At 38.8% G+C, this 24,013-nt stretch overlaps 1 protein-coding gene across 1 annotated transcript in view; it reads left to right on the top strand.

Moving 5' to 3' along the window:
• Window positions 1–24,013, top strand: part of ZFHX4 (zinc finger homeobox 4) — a 184,140-nt gene that overhangs the window by 147,513 nt on the left and 12,614 nt on the right. Inside the window, exons 5-10 of the mRNA XM_012663209.1 lie at window positions 946–1,014; window positions 9,870–9,986; window positions 16,227–16,360; window positions 16,757–16,957; window positions 17,517–17,634; window positions 18,181–23,604. Of these exons, the coding sequence (XP_012518663.1) occupies window positions 946–1,014; window positions 9,870–9,986; window positions 16,227–16,360; window positions 16,757–16,957; window positions 17,517–17,634; window positions 18,181–23,604 (6,063 nt within the window). The remainder of the gene's footprint in view (window positions 1–945; window positions 1,015–9,869; window positions 9,987–16,226; window positions 16,361–16,756; window positions 16,958–17,516; window positions 17,635–18,180; window positions 23,605–24,013) is intronic.

The raw sequence follows: 24,013 nt of genomic DNA, 5'->3' as shown, positions 1-24,013 counted from the left end.
GAAAGCAGATAGATTGTTGTAGAGGCTATTGAAATTGTCAGGAAAGAGAAGAGGACAGAGGAAATAGGGACACGGGACAAGCGACATTGTAATATGGAATCAACAGCATGTGATGATTTAGTGTGGAGAAGGAATGATGTGTTGAAGTTGATTTCTGAGGTCTGTTTTTTTTTTTTTAATTATTGTTTAAAATAGATTTCCTTACAACAGGGAACAAAAAGGAAGAATGCAGTTAGGTGAAAATAATGATTTGTGTTTATGGATGAGTGGTTGACTCTTCTGCTCTGGAGCTCAAATAAAAGATCAGAGTGAAGATGTGGATTTATTGATGACTTGGACTTTCTCTTCTGGCGTCCCCCTCCAGTGCCTGATGTGTGCTTTGGTCTCGTACCATGAGTGGTTGACTCTTCTGCTCTGGAGCTCAAATAAAAGATCAGAGTGAAGATGTGGATTTATTGATGACTTGGACTTTCTCTTCTGGCGTCCCCCTCCAGTGCCTGATGTGTGCTTTGGTCTCATACCTCAGCTATCATACCCAGTAATGAGTTTTCCTTTTCTTTTTGGTACCTTGTCAGAGAAATAAAAGTATGCTCATAATTTGTGCAACGTGCCATTGTTGCTGTAATATGTGGTCCTCCAATGTAATCTTGGCCAAATAGCTAAAAGGTAAAAATCAGGATGAGCCTTTCCTGCTTCTGTATTTTATCTGTGTTGTTGCATTTGTTCTGTGTTGCTGACTATCAAGAATTAAATCTAAACCTACCACTCCCTGGACTCATTCCGCCAACCACTGCTCACTAGGCTATAAGGTGTGCTGGAGACTCACCTGAGTTCCACCTGATACTTCTCTTCTGATAGCCAAATTTTGAATTCTTGTGGTATCAGCTATGATATCAGAGCTGGATATGGCACACTAATTACCTTTCACTCTGATGTCCTCTGCAGAAACTGCCTCTTTGGGAGCCAGGACCTGTGAAGATGATCTTACTGAGCAGCAGTTGAGAGCACCCTCAGGTAATCGTTTCTGTTACTTCTCAAATTCTTGCCTTGTCCTAAATGAGTTGTGTTTGTACTCTCATAATTTATGTAATAAATCTTCTCTGGAACTGCTCTAATTAGATCTGATCAGATGCCTTAAAGAAATCAATGAAAAGCAAAATCAAATACATCCAATATTTGGAAATATGTAAAGTGACTTTATTGTTGAGAGCAGTTGTAGGTTCACAGCAAAACTGAGAGAAAGGTACAGATTTCTCAAATACCCCCTGTCCCGTGCCTCATTATCATCATCCCCCACCAGAGTGATACATTTGGTCAATGATGAACCTGTATTGACACAACAGTATCATCCAAAGACCATAGATTATATTAGGGGTCACTGTTGGTATTATACATTTTATGGGCTTGGACAAAAGTATAATGACATATACCCACCATTACATTAATAATATCATACAGAATAGTTTCAACTGCCCTAAAAATCTTCTGTGCTCTGCCTATTCATTTCTTCCTCTCCTTGGCCCTTGGCAACCACTGATCCATTACTGTCTCCACAGTTTTGACTTTTCCAGAATGTCATATACTTGGAATTATACAATATATATAGCCTTTTTAGATTGGCTTCTTTCACTAAGCAATACGCATTTAAGTTTTCTCCATGTCTTTTCATGGCTTGATAGCTCATTTCTTTTTAGTGCTGAATAATATTCTATTGTCTCGATATATCAAAGTTTATTTACCCATTCACATACCGAAGGACATCTTGGTTGCTTCCAAGTTTTGGCAAACATGAATAAAACTAATATAAGCATCTGTGTCCAGGTTTTCATGTGGACATAAATTTTCAACTCCTTTGGTTACATACAAAGGAGTGCAATTGCTGGATCGTGTGGTAAGAGTATGTTTAGTTTTGTAAGAAACCGCCAAAGTGTCTTCCAAAGTAGCTATACTATTTTACATTCCCACCAGCAATGAATGAGAGTTCTTGTTGCTCCACATCCTCGCCAGCATTTGGTGTTGTCAGTGTTCTGGATTTTGGCCATTCTAATAGGTGTGTAGTTGTGTCTCATTGTTGTTTTTATTTGCATTTCCCTGATGACATATGATATGGAATATCTTTTCATATTTATTTTCCATATATCTTCTTTGGTGAAGTGTCCACTAAGGTCTTTGGCTCATTTCTTGATTGGATGGGTTGTTTGCTTATTATTGGTTCATACGAGTTCTTTTATATTTTGGATGACCATCCTTTATCAGATATGTCTTTTGCAAATATTTTCTTCTCTTATCATTTTCTGGCAGTATCTTTCACAGAGCAAAACTTTAATTTTAAAAAAGTCAAGCTTATCAATTCTTTCTTTCATGGATCGTGCCTTTGGTGTGGTATCTAAAAAGCCATTGTCAAACCTAAGGTCTTCTAGATTTTCTCTTATGTTACCTTCTAGGAGTTTCATAGTTTTATGTTTTGCATTTAGATCTGTGATCCATTTTGTGTTAATTTTTCTGAAAGATGTGAGGTCTGTGTCTAGATTTATTTTTCACATGTGGATATCTCTAGCTTCTTAAAGAACAGTAACTTCGGCTTGATTATTTCTTACTTCTATATTTATACACTATGATGCTTCATTGAAATGATCAGTTTTTGACAAAGTGTATGTCCATAAGATGGACATTATTTTTCCCCAAGTCAAACAACCTGGTTGGTGGAGTTACTTTTGGTAATTAATCAATTCATTGGATTTTGTGTAGCCAAGTGAACATTTTCATTAGTCCCTGTGCTTTGCATGTGTATGTATGCTAAAAAGAGGTAGTTAATACCTTCTTAGCTGCACGATAGTCAGGTAATTTAAAAGGAAATTCACCCATGTATATAAGACACCTCATTTATTTCTGTTGTATTAAGTATGACCTCAGTTTCCAGATTTATATAAGTGGAAAAATAATATTATTATTATTGACAATTGGGACAATGATAAAAGGAACAAGAAATGATTATAAAAGTCAATTGCATTCATGATGGTATATTGAAATACTTTAAAAAAATTTTGCAAGTGAAAACATCCCTCCAACATCAATTAGGATGGCCCTCTTAAAACATTTCAGCTTCAAAGTTGTTTACTTTCACCTATGTATGTTTCATGAATACTTTTTATTTTATATGTTATTTTACTCGAGAAAACTAGGATAAAATAGAATAAACCCAGTCTCCCTCGCACATCTCAAACCAATTAAAGATTTCATTAATGACTTGATTGGAAGAAATATGGCAAAAATCAAAATTTATGACAAAAATATCAAGCTAAAAAGATACCACTCCCTGTGGTCAATACATTTCTTTATTGTTTTGTAAACAATGACAACAAAATCTACATCTTCACTTCAATCTTTCCAAGAAGATTTAGATGTAGATGTTTGCATACCTTCTGCATGTTTTCATCTAGATGTTCTATAAGATCGTCAAAAACAAGTTCCAGATTGAACTCTCTTTTCTGCAAAACCATTTCTTCTTCTCTTTTCTCCATCTTGATTGATAGCATCATGCTATAGACCTAGTTGCCCAAATAATAAAACCAGAAATCATTCAGTTTTACTCAAAATATTAGTGAGCAAATTCCAGGGACTGCTGGACATCTGTTACAAATAAGACAGATGAGATCCCTCATTTTATACAATATTTCTAAACAAATCAATAAACAAGGTATTTTCAGATTGCAATAAGTATGATAAGGGAAGTAAAAGAGGTGATATGCTAGAGCAGGTGTTCTCAAAGTGTGGTCCATCCCCTTTCAAGCAGCAGACTTACTGAATCAGAAACAGTGGACATGGGATCCGGCAAGCCCCTCCAGGTCGTAGTGATTTTTGCTAAAGTCTGTGTGACAGGTGATGAGCTACTTTAGAAGCAATGGTCAGAGAAATTCTCTGAGGAGATGACAGGTGAGTTGAATCTTGAAAAATGAAAAGGAGCCAATTATGCAGAATCTGGGGAAATGTATTCCCAGCAGAGGTGGGAAGAAGTTGGTCACATTCTAGGAAAAGAAAGAAGGTTAACATGGACAAAGATTAATGAGTAAGGAGGAGAGCAGCATAGGAGGCAGTCAGAAAAGGAGGCGAGGGCCAATCGTTTCAGCTCTAGTAAGGAGTTGATTTGTTATTCTAAGTGAAACAGTAAGCTTTGACAGAGTTCAAGCAATAGAATGGCTTGATTTTATTTAATTGTGCAGAATACATTATAGGAAAGCAAGAGTAAGTTTTACGTAGTTATGAGACCATTTCAAGAATACAAGTAAGAGATTAAGGGTACTGGCAGTGTAAATATAAAGAAGTAGATGGATTCAATATACATTAAATATTTTGGAAGTAGAAGTAGTAGGACTTGCTAATCAATAGCTTGCATGTGAGCAGGAAAGAGAAGAGTCAAGGATGGCCCTTGTTTGTTTTGGATGGTGTAACCACTAATCAAAACATTGAAGATGAGGGAAAAGCAAAGTGAGGTGTTTCAAGGGGGAATCAAGAGCTCTGATTTGGGCATGCTGAGTTTGATATGCCTTTTAGACATTCAAGTGGACATACAAAATTTAAATCCATGGGTCTGGATGAAATCATGTAGGGTGATAATGTAGACAGAGAAGAAGACTCAGTACCAATGCTGGAAATATTGGAGTGCCAAGATTGGAGTGCCAATATTTAGATTTTTTTCATAGACCCAGCGAAGAAGAATAAAAGGGAATTCTCAGAGAGATAGGGCAAAAACCACAATAGTATGATGCAATAAAATCTAAGAGAGAAATATTTTTTCAGAAAAAGGGAGTAGTAACATCTGTTGACAAAAGAAAGTAAGATGTACACAGAGAAGTGACTATGGAATTCACAGCATGGAAGTCATTGGTGACTTTGAGAAGAGCAATTAGCATGAATAGAAGCCAGTCTAGAGAGGGTTGAATAATAAATGTGATTTAGTAAAGAAAGAAAATGCAAAAAATAAAAATAAAAACAAAATTCTAAACCAGGCTACCAAAACCAAAACAAACAAATACCCCTTTTAAATAGAGGAATGAGACAGCATCTAGACTCTTCCTTTTCTTCCCCCAGTTTTGCTTCCTAAATTCAATGCACTGTTCCAACTAACATGTATTGCCTGCCTGCTATATTCCAGGCACTGTTCCAGGTATTTCTAGCACAAAGATAAATAAAATAATCACTATTTTCAGAAAACATTTACCTATTAGGGCAAGTAGGCAATACACAGATAATTTCCACATACAATGGTAAGCTGTTTAACATTGATACTCAGGAAAAAGAAAAAGAAAACATATCCAGAAACATGAATCCTAGTTCAAGGTTCACAGAAGACTTTTTAGAGAAGGAAACAATTACTAGTGCTAGTAATACAGCTATCATTTTTATAATACTTATTTTGTATCAGGCTCTGTGCTCACTGATTTTTATGTTTTATTTCATTATAAACCTTTAAAGTAGGTATTACTAATTCTATTTTTATAGATGTTGAAACTAATATTTCCCAAGTTAGGCTTGAAGGAAAAGTGGGAGTTATATAGTGAAAAAAAGTCATTCTACATAAGATAAGGAAATGTAATAGTGTGTGTAGGGAGGGAGAGGGCACTGCAAACAGGTGGGTGTTTCTTGAACAGTGGTTACAAAACATGACCTGGACCAGGAACATGAACATTGCCTGGGAACTTAGAGATGCAAATTCTCAGGCCTCACTCTAGACCTATGAAATTAGAACCTCTAGAGATATAATCCGGCAATCTGTGTTTTAATAAGTTTTCCAGATGATTCTGACAGCCTAAAGTTTGAAAAGACTATTTTTGAACATTAAGTGCTAGGCAGGAAGTAAAGAAGGATGAGACTGGAGTGATAGAAAGGGACCAGGTACCTTGGAGGTTTCTTGCTCCAAGAAGAAGATTGAACTTTTCTTCATAAGTGATGGGAGTCACTGAAAGATTTTAAGTAGGGAAGTCAGATTTAAGTAGATCATATGGCAGATAGATTTGAGTGGGGAGTGACTGGACAAGAGAGCATGGAGAAGTCCAGGAAAGAATTCATATAAGCTCAGTGTCTTCAATAGAGATGCTCAATCTAAAAAGCTAAAGATGTTTGACTTGCTATACTCTTTCCTCTTTACATGATCACCCCACGAGTTTAAAAAGTATGCATTGCTTTCTCAGAAGGCTTAGAAGAGAGGGTTATCGAACTCAATTGTATATTAACACAATGGGAATCAAGCACAATTGGCAGGTACTTAGATCAGAGGGATACCATTGAAGTATTAATTGATTGTAGATTTGCTTAGAAATTCTATTATTTTTGTGAGGTAAATAAATAGTGGTTTTCCAATCATTTGTTGTTATTCAAATGAAAATATTCTAAGATAGTCATTCAAAAAAATTTTTTTTTAAATATAGTTGATGTGTATATATAGAATAACTTATAAGATCATTTTAGGCATGTTAAAAATGCTGGGGAAAGTTAATTGTACCATACTTCTGTATTATGAGGCTAAAGTATTTTGTCTTCTTTCTATTGTTTTGAAACATCAAAAAATGAAAATGTATTATCATTTGTCTTACAACTGAGAAGTTCTAATGGACCCGAATACACATTTTAAGCTTAAGTATATATGTATCATAAAAATTAATATACAAATTGATATTGTGTTTTCTATATTTCAAAAGAATAATTTAAAATGCATGTGGTATATACATATGCTGTATACATATATATGTGTATACGTAGGCTGAATACAATGGTATTATAAAATGCTTTAATATTTTTATTTTTATTGCATGTAATATATTAGTGAAGAGACCTACTGATGAAAATGAAAACCACTTTAGCATCTTTGCTTTGGAATTTTATATAATGTATTTCCCTCAGTTCTAAAGTTCTCCTTAATACATTTAATGTTTTATATATACATTTAATGCTATATATATTTTTTCCTGTAAGGCATCTTATATTTTATAGTATTTTACAATTGGGGAAATGTGGTACTTGAAAATTAGATTGTAGCCACTTCTTCCCGTAACCCCAAAACGTAACCTACAGTTTTTCTAGAGAAAGTGCTTTCTCACATTCATACTATTGACTCTAAAGTCTGTTTGTATAATGAATGTGAAATTTATTTCTAAAACTCTCTTTGAGAATAAAAGTGACCTTTTATTCTGACTTATATGAAACTTTATGGTGTGTGTAAGTTACCTTTTGATTATTTTTTGCATGATTAAAAATTTGCAAAGTCCTTATGGCTCCAAAGAGCCTACCTGTAATAAACAGCTTTCGCCTTCTAAACCACAAAACAGGTCTGAATTGCTTGAGCATTAGAGCTAATTGCCTGCCTACTTCAAAGGAAGAACTCAAAAAGAGAGAGGGGGAAAAAAAAGTCACAGAAGCAGGGCATTGCAGGCGAATCCACCTCTAAAGGTTATGAGTTGTGGTTTGGAGGAGCCCGGCAAAGTTATGGCCTCAGCACTGCTGTTTGCGATTAAGTTGATGGCGAGAGTCTATCCCACAATCTTTCCCTGTTGCTGACACAGAGTCTTTGTTCACATTCAGATTTCTCAAACTGTTGCCAGGGTCAGGCTGAGGTCAGACACCACAGTGATGTATAGAAGAACATGTCTGGGAATTTCTCTCACACTTAAAACACATACCAGAAAATGAAGAAGAGGACCCTGCAAAATCTGTCTGATGAGACCCAGATTATACTGTAGCCTTTATTTTAGTGCCTTCATAATTTTCTTTTTCTTCTCCTGACACACAATGTTTTATTAATGTGAGTTGCGATAGCCCTTACAATTTTATGTCCCCTTAAGATAAGGACACTCAGTAGCACTCTGACACTTCATTTTCCAGCCCTGGGGGAAAGGTCCAGTAAATCTACTCAAAGAACTCTTGCATCCCTTCCCCAGGATGAGTTGAAAAGTAATTGCCACGGGCCGGCGTAGGTCGCGGGCTTGACACTGGATGTCACATCACGTGCGTGGACTGGGAGGGACACAGCCCAATCCAGTCGTGATCTCTGCCTTCCGGCCTCCCAAAGCCAGCTTGACCACCACCGTACCCACCAGCCTGGCCTCTGTTGGGAGGAAGGAGCCTGCGTTTGCTCAGTAATTATCACTGATGGGTGAAAGCAGGCTAGAACCAGAGTGTTGATTCTCTCTCTTTTTAAAGTAAAATTTCCATGTGTAGTTGCCTGAAAGGAAAGCGTCCCCCGAACTCTCAGATGACTGATCACCTAAACAAGGGCTTCCTATCTGCTTTTGTGCAAAGGCAAAGTGTAGAAATTGAATAAAATGGATTTATATGGTGCCTTTGAGGACTCACAGATGAAATAAACTCCTATTTTGAATGTATAAATGTCCTTGTTTTCCCTTTAGCTGTTTGGAATTTCCTGTTGAGCCCAGAACTGTCCCCGTCTGTTGTCTTTCTGCTCATACAGTTGCAGAGCATGGCTGGCAAGTGAGGCACTAAATAGAATATTTTTTGTGTGTGCTCAGCTGCTACATATGACAGTGGATATTTCATTCTGCTGTCAGAACGTTATTAATAAAACATGGGGTGTGGAGAGAGCCACGATTTCCCCTTTCAATCACTATAGCATTTACAATGAAAATTTTATTCAGTGTGTAATTTTCAGTTAATGCTTGACACTTAAAATGTCCATAGCAGCGTTTTGTATGGTTATTGAAGGGTTAATTGTATCATGTTCTCTGCATAAAAGCTCTGCTTATCAAAAGCAAATAGAAGAGTGTATGCAAATGTGTGTTGATGACCTTTTGCCTTTCCAGGGTTAATTTATATGATCATTAAAGATTTTATGAAATTGAGCAGCCTAGTGCTTCAAATCCCATTTTACCTTCTTCTCCTAATTTATGTAATTCCTACCTGAACAGGGGAGTATGATTTTTATTTTTTGTGCTGCAATGAAAACAGCGTGCCATGCTGTGAGGAGTTGCGAGCCTGGTTATCTGGCATTACTCAGATTGCTAAAAATTCATTAAAATGTGACATCAACACAGTGAGAGACAAATGATCGCAGGATGAAAGAGAACAGTGGGCCTTTCACGGATTAGTGTTACACAGCCCCAGCATAGAGGCTAACTGCATAAACAGATTAATCCAGCAGCAGTGGCATAGCTAAGATTTACAGAATAATTAAATAGGGTTGAGTTACTATAAGGATTTCCATGTAATCTAGCCGGTGTGAACCCGTGAATGAGGTGTGGGGTGATGGGGTTGTCATAGAAGAAGTATACCTTGTTATGTCCTATGCCCTGTATAGCTCCCCCTACAGAAAAAAAAAAAAAATCCCCAACATAACCAAAGTTACTCTAACAAAATTCCAAAGTTACTCTAACAAAGAATTCCTCTGGGATCTGGAGTCTAAAGGCAGGAGTAACACCTGTCTTATATTTAACCCATTGTTAACACATTATTTCTCTAAGAATTTTTCCTAAGAATCTCATTTGTTCTGACACTTATTCAAGTCCATGGAACAGTGGGTTCATGTCATTGCAAGGTTCTACCATTGAAATCACAGACTTGCCTTAAACCCAATTTTTAAATCCTTTATCAGCTTAAACTGTGCTAAAAATGATTTATTTTAATTTAGTACAGACACAGGCTTTCAATGGTTACAAAAGAAATTGCTTTAGATAAAAATTTGTATCGCTACAGTCGGCATGCTCTAAGGTAGACTTTTGCATGGACTTACGTTCTCTTTTGGGTATGCATATCTACAAACATTCATAAATAACAAAGTTTCAAGTGGTCACTTAGTTTATTTCAATGTGTGCTTTTTGGGGGGGGCGGGTTCAATTCTATTGACTGGTCTGCTTTCTTAACAGAAGAACAAAGTGAGGAGGCAGAAGGAGCTACTAAGCCTACAGCAGTGGCTGAGGATGAGGAGAAAGACACAAGTGAGAGAGACAATAGTGAGGGCAAAATCGCTAATAAAGACTCTGGTAAGATGCTGGAATCTTTCACCTTTCGTTTCCCTACACCCATTCCCTGCAATCAACCCTTCCTTCAACCCCCACCCCCTGCAAAGCTTATTAAAAGCTTTTATTCATTTTAAACTGTCTGAACATTCCCACTACTATTCATTGCATGTGCATTTTGCATGTGATTTCTATCAGTAGCCTCCCATTGACCTATTTTTAATCATAACCATCTGACAGAATAGATGTGGATAAGTTGAAGAATATTACAGGACGACCAGTGAGATTATTTTTTAATCAAATCAGTTTGTGTGCTTGTAATTTTTTAAGCGTCTTTCATTAATCTTAGCTATACTTGTGATTCCTCTGATGGCATATTAATTTTTCATAAGCACAGGATTAGATATCACTCGAATTTTGTCATTCAGTCACACTCATTCCCCCCGCCAAACCACGTAACCCTAAAAATAAATGCTATTTTTTCTTGCTTTTTTTTTTTACAACTTACACTCAGGAATTTGCCCTTTTTCAGGGCATCTATTTGAGGCATTTCAAACAAAATCCAGTGAAAAAGTTTACAGATGATTCAGCCTAAGAAAGAGGAAATATCATTGAAAAGGGATTAGGTGCTGGGTAATTTTGATCTTCTAGAATAGACAAATCCCAGTAATGAAAGCTACTGTCTTTGAAAACAAACCTTCGTGTCATGACATTTACTTGTGCACAAACAAACCCTAGGCCAGCATCTGGTGTGGATACCTAAGGCTTTTTCTGTGTTTGATTTGGCAAATATATGACTTCATCCATGCTTTGTATGTATGAGATGGAAATCTATGGTCGCAATGAATATTACATTGGCTACTTTTGCTGCACGCTATACCTAGTTTTATTATGTTGGACTCATTGAAGCAGAAGAAGTGCTGAAACGGGTTCAAGCCTATTAGTTTCAGGTAGTCATCTATCTTTTCCTTGAATTCCAGTGACAGCCGCATATAAAGAAGCTTGTATTCACTATGAAGACATTGGGTTGTGCAAAAAATATCATTTTTACATGCAAGTTTATTTAAACCTGAATCATCCCATATTTGTAAATCAGTCTTTGCATATCTAAGTTTTGCATTCCCTTCAAAAATTATCTGGAGGTCCTCTCTACTCCTCTCCCCACATTGTTCAATGATAAATTTCTTTCAGGAGTCCAGTGAGAAAAGTGGCATTGCAATTTGCTTCTGGGATATAGTGTCTAACATATGATTCTAATTTGATTTTAACAAAGAGGAGCTAAGGTTGGTATTGGGTCTAAAGCAATGTAAGAAGATGTCATAGCTGTATATTAGTAAACTGGCTCCTGGAATTACTGACAAGGAATTTGAAGTACCAAGTGATCAGTTAATGTGAAGGGTGGTACCATCTAAACTTTATTTGGAAAAGATTGGAAATAGCAAAGTGGTCAGTTTATTCACTCTTTATAATGGACCTCATCAAGACTAGCTGCTTGACTGGTTCAGGGAGGGCAGGATTCTGTCTGTATTCAGTGGCATCTTTCACACAGTACTAAAACAGATTGCAGAGTATATCCTTCTCATTCTTCAGATGAATGAATCATACACAAATATTACATTAGTGTTCATTGAGTGCCCATATACTTAGGTATATGACATTATGCTACATTTTCAATATCTAATATTTAGTGCCTTGTAAAGGATGGATTCTGGGAATCCCTTGAAAATGGATCTAATCTTAGCACTGAGGAAAGAGTCTTGCTTGGAACATACCACAGATGCGGGGGCACTATCTCCACTAGCAGCGCCATTTACTGCTCTGCATAAGTAATGGACTCAATCACTCCCTAATGGCCTGATGAGTTATTGTCCTTCCTTTGGCGCCTAATCGTACTAGCCAGACAAGACTGGGTGTATGAGAGGATACAGACCATTGTATAATGGTAGTTATTTAAAACAAATTTTATCCCTGTAGAAATGCCTCCCCAGGAATATCTGTAGGGATGAAAATGGGCTTCAAGCAAGGACCAACTGAAAGCAATTGCTGAGATGCAAATATTTAGCTTTGAAACCTCCTAGCCTTCAAGACAGTTCTTGTGATTGACAACGAACATGAACTTTGAACAAAGTTTTCTGCTTTCTAAATTGAATCTTATTTGATTAAAAATATTATTACTTGAATATTTTTCTTTGTAAATATTTCTAATGATTAACCACTTATATACTTACATAAAATATATAGTTTTTTCCTTACATCAGTCATAAATGTAAAAAAGAATGCTAGCAAACTTACAAACAATTACTATCTTAATATGTTAGATGAGAAAATAGTTTGACCCCACTTTAACTAGAATTTTTTAGACATGAAGGAATTAACACATGTTAGGAAAAGTATGTTTGTGTAAGCTGTTGTGCTATGTTGCTGACATTAATCGGTAGGACTAGAGCTTTCAAAATGAGACTTGGCAATGTGCTTGTTATATTTGTTGAATATTCATTCATAATAGAAAAGCCTTCTAATGCTTCATTTATATTGTCATTTAAATCTAGTGCCACTTTAGATTAATTATAATCCAAATTATAGCTCTGTGTGGTACAAGAATTAATATAGAGTTTATCCAGATTAATACATTTGCATTGAAAATGTAATATGTCTCTGCCATGGCTAAGGGGACCACTTTTTAATAAGGGAGTAAACATGAGGAAAGATGGAAATTAACCTTCATTATTGCAATTAAAATTATCCTTTCATTCTAGTCTCATTAAAAAGAATACTGTACCAGTAATTATAATTTAGAATTACTTGGAGTTTAATAGCATCTTCTGTTATGTTCAAGTTTTATAGTATTCAAACTTTACCAAATACACTGACTCATAAATAATAACTCAGTATTTTGTTTTATTGTTTTTTCAAGATTTGCTTCGAGTACATATGTGTTATTGGATTTTTCTCACTTGTTATGAGTATAAACCATTTTACAACCTTCTGTATTTAGGGATTGAAAATTATTAAGTAGGCGGCATCTGCATTGAAATGAATTATGCCATTTTTATATTAGCAATCTCATGCAAGTTAAATAATCCCATAACTGACAGATAATCATTGACTCATCTATTTGGCATTGCTTATTTGTAATTAGACTTCATTTTTTAGTTAAAATGCATTAAAATGACATTGTTCTTTGAGAATATTGTGGTGTCCTTAATAAAACAAAATGAATTATAATCCCATTTCAAAATTTTTTCTGGTGTAGGGTGACAAACAGGGTTTATTTCAAATAAAGTTGCAGACATAAACTATGAGCAATCACAAAACTTAATCAAAACCTTTCTAAAATTAATTGGCCCTTATTTTATAGAAGACATTTCCAGGATAACACAATTCAAACAAAAGACCCAAAGTTGATTTCCTATAATTTACCATGGATGCCGTAATATTAAACCTGAGATAGCACCTCTTTGAATATACAAGGCATAACACACAGAATGTAACTGCCATCCTCTTTACAAATAATTCTGATGACCACCTTCATCTTCGATAGTCTGTTTTTATCCTGTGTTACCGCATCTCAGCATTCTCTGCTTCCTCTTACTATCAGTGGTATGCATTTCTAGGGTGCCTAGCAAAAGCTAGGAAGCCTACCCTTTATTTATAACTTCTTTTTAATTTAAAATAAAATGGACTTTAAGAGATTCCTAGCTTATATTAAGATTATGCTTTAATTAACTAAATTAGCCCAAAAATGTTGAAGTTGACACAAATGTACTGGACTGAATACTATAGCCAACACTTACAGCAATGGCCATGTGATTAGTGAGCCTAAAAGTTAGCTCTTACTTTCTTGATGCAACATGGAACATAACTAAATTCAAAAGCAATTGTATTTTTGATGAATATTAATAAGCATAAAACAAAAACAATACATTCTTAATGGTACTAATTATACCAAATATGCATACCAATGTGTAGGCTTAGTAAAATGTTTTATACCTTGAAATCAATACTTTTTTGATCCTTTATATCAATATTAGAATAAAATACATATTATACATACTTATGTAAATAAGTCCATAGCTATACATTTAATAGATTTAGAAGTTTCTGGAAGGTTTATTCCATTTCTGATGATCAAATGGGCCTGCAAGCAACAGTCATGGAAATTCTCTTTAATTTGTGTGTGACAGTCTTTGATAGCATAGGGAAGTGGATCAACTTATTGTTTGGTCATGTTCAATTCTACCATGTATACAAAAGAATGATAAGGGGATATGACACAGTATTATTCTCTTAAGGAAATATATTCTTACTTATTAATGGGAGAACTTTTAAAGAAAAATCTCACAGGAGAAGGCAATTGATAGACATTTGCTGATTTATGTAACAATCATTTTATACAACTTAGTCTGACACTTTAAGCAATACATTTTATTTTCAAATACTAAATATATTGTTTTCTTAAATGTTTGTTTTTAACACTTTTAAAATAATAGCACAAAGTACACTCTGCTTTGAGAAAGAAAAATATATTTTTTATTCCATGATTAATTATAAGATAAACATTCCTGTTCTGACATACCTTTGGATATCAAATACTTGGATAATTTTTAAATCAATGTAATGAAACTTTTCAGCCTATCTTAAGTTTATTCAAGTACGAATAAATTAGATTTTTCAAATACCTAAAAAGAATCTAAATTTTCCAAGGTGGATGTATATAAAGGACAAATGTACCAATTCAAATAAAGTCTAGTGTTTAAAAATCTAGAAATTAGTATCAGTGTAATCTGTTGAAAATTTTGCACTAATTCTGTATCTACCTACCACAAACCTCAAGGGGATATATAATAATTATTGTCATTATGTCATTTAAATTCTATTTTAATTTTGGTCTCTATGGAATTGCTCTTTTAAATTTTTTTTCTAAATTCAAAATTTCTGAAATTATGTATATGGTGTAAAATGTGAATCTCTATCCAGGGTAGAAATAGAATGTATTTTTTTGTTGTTGTTTATTTTTACTTTGTTTCCATAACATCCTTGACCTTATTTCTAAATTAAAACTGGGTTATTTTTCAATAAGGTGCAATTTGTTCATTTATATGAACCGTATGTGGATTGAAAAAAAATCAAGATAAATCTTCATGCACAGCATACAATCAGATTACGCCTGGACTATATATTTACGTGGGATCTGATAGCAATCAATGGTTTAGCTTCATTGCATTTCAAGATGTATTTGCACCCAGTTGTCCAGTGATAGTGTCCTCACCCTGGAAATAATTTAGTTGCAAATTGACTGGAAGATGGTGAAAATTGAAAGTTAAAATTAGAAATACTCATAATAAACAGCAGAAAAAAGGTCAGATGATGCCGCGCTATGATGAGATTGGAATGGCTGGTAAATGAGGTTTTGTGTTTGTCGTGAGATGTATGTGACATGCCTACCCAATGTCGCTGTAATATCCAGCCTCACAGAGGAGATTATCGGGCAAATTGATGGTGGAAAGAATTTTCTGTTAGATTGGGAAATTAGAATTGCACTCTTTTCTTTGATGTGTATGAGGCTCCTACACATTATGTTGCTCATCTAGGCAAAATTTTAAATCGTCTTTAACACCAGATATTTGGATTAACCTCATAAAACAATTGTCTGCTTGAGATCTGTACTATCATGTTATGTGTACAGCCAACTGCTGAAACAGCTACAGCAAAGAGTAAATCACTAATAGCAGCAGCAGATATGTTATGTATAGTGAATTTTGTAATTTTTTCAATTTTTAAATCCATTCATGATATAAAGATATTATTTGAGTTTCTGAATTATAACCAGTCAGCTTTTCTCAGAATTTTGAAATCTTTTCAGAGCCTAAGAATTTTAGATAAGAGATAGGTAATTCAACACTAGTAGAAATAATGATTTTTTAAATTAGTGTTTGTGAACGGGAGTAGATTTGCTTTAATGTGATAAAGGCATTCGGAGACACCAGAGAGCACATGTTATTGATGAATCTTCCAAGGCCACCTAAGGTTATCTAAACACAAGACAGGAGTACGTTTTAAAATGTATTTATGAAGTCCACTTAGTTGGTGGACAAAAAGAAGTGTGCTTTTTGCCTTTTGAGATTAGCATCATTTACAAGTGCTTGTCTGGTTCTTTCTATGATTCAGTGGATTTAGAGTCATAACTCTTTGAAAAACATAATTTTTCTGATTTTGACATTATAAATGTTTTTAAATTGAGCTTTTCTATTTTGGGGGAATCAGGGATAATCGCACCAGAGAAGGAGCTAAAAGTCAGTGTGGCAGGGGGCACCCAGCCACTCCTGCTGGCAAAAGAAGAGGATGTTGCAACAAAAAGGTCAAAACCTACAGAGGACAATAAATTCTGTCATGAACAGGTAAATATGTTTTTCTTCCCTTTGTTGCATAAATCTTTTTTTTTTTTAAAAATTGCTCCTCATAGTTTTAAAGCCCTAAATGATTCCATGCTGTTGAATGCATGTAGATATTACAACTGGCAATATAATTAACTCTTAATATTACTTCTAATGTTCAGAAGTCATAAAAATGCATTAACTATGTTGAAATAGCTAGAAGAGAAGATTTGGAATGCTCTCAACACAGGAAATGGTAAATGTTTGAGGTGATGGATATCCCAATTACTCAGATTTGATCACTATACACTGTATGCATATATCAAAATAGCCCATGTACCCCATAAATATGTACAACTATTATGTATCAATAAAAAATGCATTAACTAATAGTGGCCATGTTTATTCAATATTTTCCAGTTCTATCAGTGTCCTTATTGTAACTACAATAGTAGGGACCAAAGTCGTATCCAGATGCACGTCCTGTCACAGCACTCGGTGCAGCCCGTCATCTGCTGTCCTCTCTGCCAGGACGTCCTCAGCAACAAAATGCACCTCCAGCTGCATCTGACACATTTGCACAGTGTGTCTCCGGATTGTGTGGAGAAGCTGCTTATGACAGTAAGGATACCAAATTTTGATGCATATGTGGCAGAATCTGTGTAAGGGCATCAGTACAAAATCGGTAACTATTGGTTGATAGAAATTTATTTCTTCCGAGCTACTTAAAGGTCTTTTATGGACTGTGTTATAGTTACCATAAGCAAGGCCCATTTGAGGTCTCTTTTGCTTAGTCAAAAAATATGGTACAAGGCCTAGCAGAGTTAATAACATATTTTTCAGTCTTCTTTTTATATCTATAATGTTAATCAAAAGACTCATGTAAACACCTTGAGTTTCAAACTGTCTTGGTTATCATTATCAAAAATTAAACCTACAAAAACCTTCAAACCATAATAAAAAAAAAGAAAAAAAAGAAAAGAAGAAAAGAAAAGAAGATTATGACATTGCCACAGCATTGATCCGAAATTCGAAGGGGTAGCATTAGTCTGTGACATCCACAAAATGTCCTGCTTTGGTTAAAAAAATGTAAGTGGGATATGCTCCTGGCAAATGGGAGATGTGATGAAGTTTGTGATTTCTGGGGTACCTTTAACACAAACCCCTTTGGTTTGCAAAGGTGCCTGTCCCTGATGTGATGATGCCAAACAGTATGCTCCTGCCAGCAGCCGCCTCCGAGAAATCAGAGCGGGACACACCTGCAGCCATAACAGCCGAGGGGTCTGGGAAATATTCAGGTATGCCAGCTTGTAATTGAGATATGCGGAAAACACACTCAGGAGCTTGCATTTGTGGTGGTACTTGAAGATTATTACTATCGAATATTTTTGTTTTTAAAGCATGGAGGGAAAAAAATGTATGACATTCCCAAGAGCCATATTTTCCAAGGCATATTTAGTATCTGGTTTTCTGTAACTGATCTTGGGGATCCAAATGTTAGAAGCCCCAAAATATTCTGTGTGTTCTAATTCGTGAACATCAAGGTTATGGCATTTGGTATCACAGTGATTGCAGTATTGCAGCATACTGTATTAACCTTTGACTTGTTTTCTTTCCTATCCTGAGATTCCTTGAATCTCAGGGGTCAGGGGTGATTTCTTATTTACCTTTATATGCCCAATACCAAGTTCAGTGCTTGCCACGTAGTAGTTGCTCAATAAACATTTCTTCAAAAAAATCAGTTAAGCAGAAACTTAATAGAGGCTCCTATTTACAATATTTATTGATCTTTAAGCAGTAGATTTTCTTACTATAAAAGATTTGTTTGTGTTTTTTCCTAACAGGTGAAAGCCCTATGGATGACAAAAGCATGGCAGGTCTTGAGGATTCAAAGGCCAGTGTGGAAATAAAGAATGAGGAGCAGAAACCAACTAAAGAACCTTCAGAAGTGTCGGAATGGAATAAAAATAGCAGTAAGGATGTGAAAATCCCCGACACACTGCAAGATCAATTAAGTGAACAGCAAAAAAGGCAACCACTCTCTGTTTCTGACCGCCACGTCTATAAGTATCGCTGCAACCACTGTAGCTTGGCTTTTAAAACTATGCAGAAGCTTCAGATACATTCCCAGTATCATGCAATTCGGGCTGCAACAATGTGTAACCTCTGCCAGCGTAGTTTCCGTACATTCCAGGCTTTAAAAAAACACCTGGAAGCAGGTCACCCTGAACTGAGTGAAGCAGAACTTCAACAGCTGTATGCCTCCTTGCCCATGAACGGAGAACTGTGGACAGAGAGTGAAACTATGGCCCAGGACGACCATGGCCTGGAGCAGGAAATAGAGAGAGAGTACGAGGTGGATCATGAAGGGAAGGCGAGTCCTGTAGGAAGTGACAGTAGCTCTATTCCAGATGAGATGGGCTCTGAACCAAAGCGGACCTTACCTTTTAGAAAAGGGCCCAACTTTACAATGGAAAAATTTCTTGATCCGTCTCGTCCATATAAATGTACAGTGTGTAAAGAGTCGTTCACCCAAAAGAACATTCTCTTGGTCCATTATAATTCAGTTTCTCACCTGCATAAATTGAAAAAGGTTTTGCAGGAAGCCTCCAGTCCTGTCCCTCAAGAAACCAACAGCAACACAGACAACAAACCCTACAAGTGCAGCATCTGCAATGTTGCGTACAGCCAAAGCTCGACGTTGGAAATCCACATGAGGTCTGTGCTCCACCAGACAAAGGCCAGGGCTGCAAAGCTGGAGCCCAGTGGTCACGTGGCTGGTGGGCACAGCATTGCGGCAAACGTTAATAGCCCTGGCCAAGGGATGTTAGATTCCATGAGTTTAGCAGCAGTAAACAGCAAAGATTCCCATTTAGATGCCAAAGAATTAAATAAAAAGCAAACTCCTGAATTAATCTCTGCTCAACCTACACATCACCCACCACAGTCACCAGCACAAATTCAGATGCAACTCCAGCACGAGTTACAACAGCAAGCTGCATTCTTTCAGCCTCAGTTTCTAAACCCAGCCTTTTTGCCTCATTTTCCTATGACCCCGGAAGCACTGCTGCAGTTTCAGCAGCCTCAGTTTCTCTTTCCGTTCTACATACCTGGGACGGAGTTTAGCTTGGGGCCAGATTTGGGTTTGCCAGGCTCTGCCACATTTGGTATGCCTGGCATGACAGGAATGGCTGGCTCCTTGCTTGAAGACCTGAAGCAGCAGATTCAAACCCAACATCACGTTGGCCAAACTCAGCTCCAGATACTACAGCAACAAGCACAACAATACCAAGCCACACAGCCCCAGCTGCAGCCTCAAAAACAACAGCCGCCGCAGCAACAGCAGCAGCAGCAGCAGCAGCAGCAGCAGCAGCAGCAACAGCAGACAAGCAAATTGTTGAAACAAGAGCAAAGTAACGTAGTGAGCACAGACTGCCAAATCGTGAAGGACATGCCATCTTATAAGGAGGCAGACGAGATTGCTGAAAAGCCAGAAAAACCAAAGCAAGAATTTATAAGTGAAGGGGAAGGTCTCAAAGAGGGCAAAGACACAAAGAAGCAAAAATCCTTGGAACCATCCATCCTGCCACCCCGAATAGCTTCAGGGGCCAGGGGAAACGCAGCCAAAGCTTTATTGGAAAACTTTGGTTTCGAACTGGTCATTCAGTATAATGAGAACAGGCAGAAGGTACAGAAGAAGGGCAAAAGCGGTGAAGGTGAAAACACTGACAAACTGGAATGCGGAACGTGTGGTAAATTGTTTTCCAATGTGCTTATTTTAAAGAGTCACCAAGAACATGTACATGGGCAATTTTTTCCATATGGAGCCCTAGAAAAATTTGCTCGTCAGTACAGGGAGGCCTATGACAAGCTTTATCCAATTTCTCCATCTTCACCAGAAACGCCGCCCCCACCGCCTCCCCCTCCTCCCCTGCCTCCGGCTCCTCCGCAGCCTTCTTCTATGGGTCCTGTAAAGATCCCGAGCACGGTTTCCACTCCTCTGCAAGCTCCACCGCCCACTCCTCCGCCACCACCGCCGCCCCCTCCGCCCCCTCCTCCTCCGCCGCCTCCTCCACCTTCTGCTCCCCCACAGGTCCAGCTGCCGGTTTCTCTGGACCTGCCACTCTTTCCTTCCATTATGATGCAACCTGTGCAACACCCTGCACTTCCTCCTCAGCTTGCCCTGCAGCTGCCACAGATGGACGCTCTCTCTGCAGACCTCACCCAACTCTGCCAGCAGCAGCTTGGATTAGATCCCAACTTCTTAAGGCATTCTCAGTTCAAACGCCCACGGACAAGAATTACAGATGATCAACTAAAAATCCTGAGGGCTTACTTTGACATCAATAACTCTCCAAGTGAAGAACAGATCCAAGAAATGGCAGAGAAATCTGGCCTCTCTCAAAAAGTTATCAAACACTGGTTTCGAAATACGCTTTTTAAGGAACGGCAGAGAAATAAGGATTCTCCGTACAACTTCAGTAACCCTCCTATAACTGTTTTGGAAGATATCAGAATTGATCCACAGCCCACCTCTTTAGAACATTACAAATCTGATGCATCATTCAGTAAAAGGTCTTCTAGAACGAGGTTTACTGACTACCAGCTTAGGGTTCTTCAAGACTTTTTTGACACAAACGCTTACCCAAAAGATGATGAAATAGAACAACTCTCCACTGTTCTCAATCTACCTACCCGGGTTATTGTTGTGTGGTTCCAGAATGCTCGCCAGAAAGCTCGAAAGAGTTATGAAAACCAAGCAGAAACTAAAGATAATGAAAAACGAGAACTCACAAATGAACGGTATATTCGTACAAGCAACATGCAGTACCAGTGTAAAAAGTGCAATGTGGTTTTCCCCAGGATCTTTGACTTGATTACGCATCAGAAAAAGCAGTGTTACAAGGATGAAGATGATGATGCCCAAGATGAAAGCCAAACGGAAGACTCCATGGATGCCACCGACCAAGTGGTGTACAAGCACTGCACAGCGTCTGGCCAAACCGATGCAGCCAAAACCACTGCTGCCCCTCCAGCGAGTTCTGGCTCTGGGACTAGCACTCCCCTGATTCCGTCACCCAAACCAGAACCTGAGAAGACTTCTCCAAAACCTGAATATCCCACAGAAAAGCCAAAGCAGAGTGACCCCTGCCCCCCTTCTCAAGGCACCAAAACAGCCCTGCCATTAGCATCGACTTCTTCAGACCCACCGCAGGCGTCTGCAGCCCAGCCTCAGCCACAGCCACCAAAACAACCCCAACTTATTGGAAGACCTCCCTCGGCCTCTCAAACCCCGGTCCCTTCCAGTCCACTGCAAATTTCCATGACTTCTCTCCAGAACAGTCTACCTCCACAGTTACTACAATACCAATGTGACCAGTGTACAGTTGCCTTCCCGACTCTGGAACTCTGGCAGGAGCACCAGCACATGCACTTCCTCGCTGCTCAAAACCAATTCCTTCACTCTCCCTTCTTGGAAAGGCCCATGGACATGCCCTACATGATCTTCGACCCCAACAACCCGCTGATGACCGGACAGCTGCTCGGCAGTTCTCTCACACAGATGCCACCTCAGACCAGTTCCTCCCACCCCGCGGCCCCCGCCTCAGTTGCCGCTTCCCTTAAAAGGAAACTGGACGATAAAGAAGACAATAATTGCAGCGAAAAGGAGGGAGGGAATAGCGGCGAGGACCAGCACCGTGACAAACGCTTGAGAACCACCATCACCCCGGAACAACTGGAAATACTCTATGAGAAGTACTTGCTGGACTCCAATCCTACCAGGAAAATGCTTGATCACATTGCACGCGAGGTAGGGCTGAAGAAAAGAGTCGTGCAGGTCTGGTTCCAGAACACTCGAGCGCGGGAAAGGAAAGGCCAGTTCCGGGCCGTGGGTCCGGCGCAGTCCCACAAACGGTGCCCCTTCTGCCGAGCGCTGTTCAAAGCCAAGTCCGCCTTGGAGAGCCACGTGCGCTCCCGGCACTGGAGCGAGGGCAGGCAGGCGGGCTACAGCCTGCCGCCCAGCCCGCTGACGGCCGCCGAAGACGGCGCGGAGAGCCCGCAGAAGTACATTTACTTCGATTACCCGTCTCTGCCGCTCACTAAAATGGATTTATCGAGCGAGAATGAACTGGCTTCCACCGTGTCAACGCCTGTCAGCAAAACGGCAGAGCTGTCACCGAAGAACCTTCTCAGCCCTTCCTCTTTCAAAGCAGAGTGTCCTGAGGATGGGGAGAATTCGACTGCCCCTCCCGCCGAGGCCGCGTACGATCAGAATAAAACCGACTTTGATGAGACTTCGTCGATTAACACGGCGATCAGCGACGCCACCACCGGCGATGAGGGAAACGCCGAGATGGAAAGCGCCACCGCGAGTTCCGGGGACGCCAGACCGACCCTGTCTCCGAAGGAGCCGAAACCTCTGGACGTTTTGCCGAAAGCGGCGACCACACCCACCGCGGAGGTCTGCGACGACAAATTTCTCTTTTCCCTCACGAGTCCATCCATGCACTTCAGCGACAAAGATGGGGACCACGACCAAAGCTTTTACATCACAGACGACCCCGACGACAACGCTGACCGCAGCGAGACGTCCAGCATCGCCGACCCCAGCTCGCCGAATCCGTTCGGATCCAACAATCCTTTCAAGTCCAAAAGTAACGAGCGCCCGGGCCACAAGCGCTTTCGGACCCAGATGAGCAACCTTCAGCTCAAGGTCCTCAAGGCTTGCTTTAGTGACTACCGAACTCCCACCATGCAAGAATGTGAAATGCTGGGGAATGAGATCGGCCTGCCCAAACGCGTGGTCCAGGTGTGGTTCCAGAATGCAAGGGCGAAGGAAAAGAAATTTAAAATCAACATAGGGAAGCCCTTTATGATCAATCAGAGTGGAACGGAAGGCACCAAACCAGAGTGCGCCCTCTGTGGGGTAAAGTACTCTGCCCGCCTGTCCATCAGAGATCACATTTTCTCCAAGCAGCACATTTCAAAAGTGAGGGAGACTGTTGGCAGTCAGCTTGATCGGGAGAAAGATTACTTAGCTCCGACCACCGTTCGGCAGCTGATGGCGCAGCAGGAACTTGATCGGATAAAGAAAGCTTCAGACGTGCTGGGCTTAACGGTACAGCAGCCGGGCATGATGGACAGCGGCTCCCTCCACGGCATCAGCCTGCCGGCAGCCTACCCAGGTCTCCCTGGCCTTCCTCCGGTCCTTCTCCCTGGAATGAACGGTCCCTCCTCCTTGCCCGGATTTCCACAAAATTCAAACAGTAAGTCACTTAAAGGACAATCAGTCTAGTTAATTAACATTAGGCAGCCAATCACATGTAACCAAGAACAGGGTGCATTTTAATTTCTTTTGATTTCATTAAGTGAACCCAATAAATTTTTGAAATATATATTTTATTGGCTATAGCCAATGACTAGGAATCAGCCTGGAGCATACACCAAAAAATAAAGACTAGATAGATCCTAGCAGATTCTCAGAAATATATTAATATTAGCTGCCCCTCCAGCAAGTTCTGGCTCTGGGACTAGCACTCCCCTGATTCCGTCACCCAAACCTGCAGTATTGCAGCATACTGTATTAACCTTTGACTTGTTTTCTTTCCTATCCTGAGATTCCTTGAATCTCAGGGGTCAGGGGTGATTTCTTATTTACCTTTATATGCCCAATAC

Source organism: Propithecus coquereli, unplaced genomic scaffold, assembly GCF_000956105.1.
Source record: "Propithecus coquereli isolate 6110/MARCELLA unplaced genomic scaffold, Pcoq_1.0 Scaffold8, whole genome shotgun sequence".
Taxonomy (NCBI): Eukaryota; Metazoa; Chordata; class Mammalia; order Primates; family Indriidae; genus Propithecus; species Propithecus coquereli.
The sequence above is the reverse complement of the archived record's forward strand: the minus strand, read 5'-3'. Positions and strand labels throughout refer to the sequence as shown.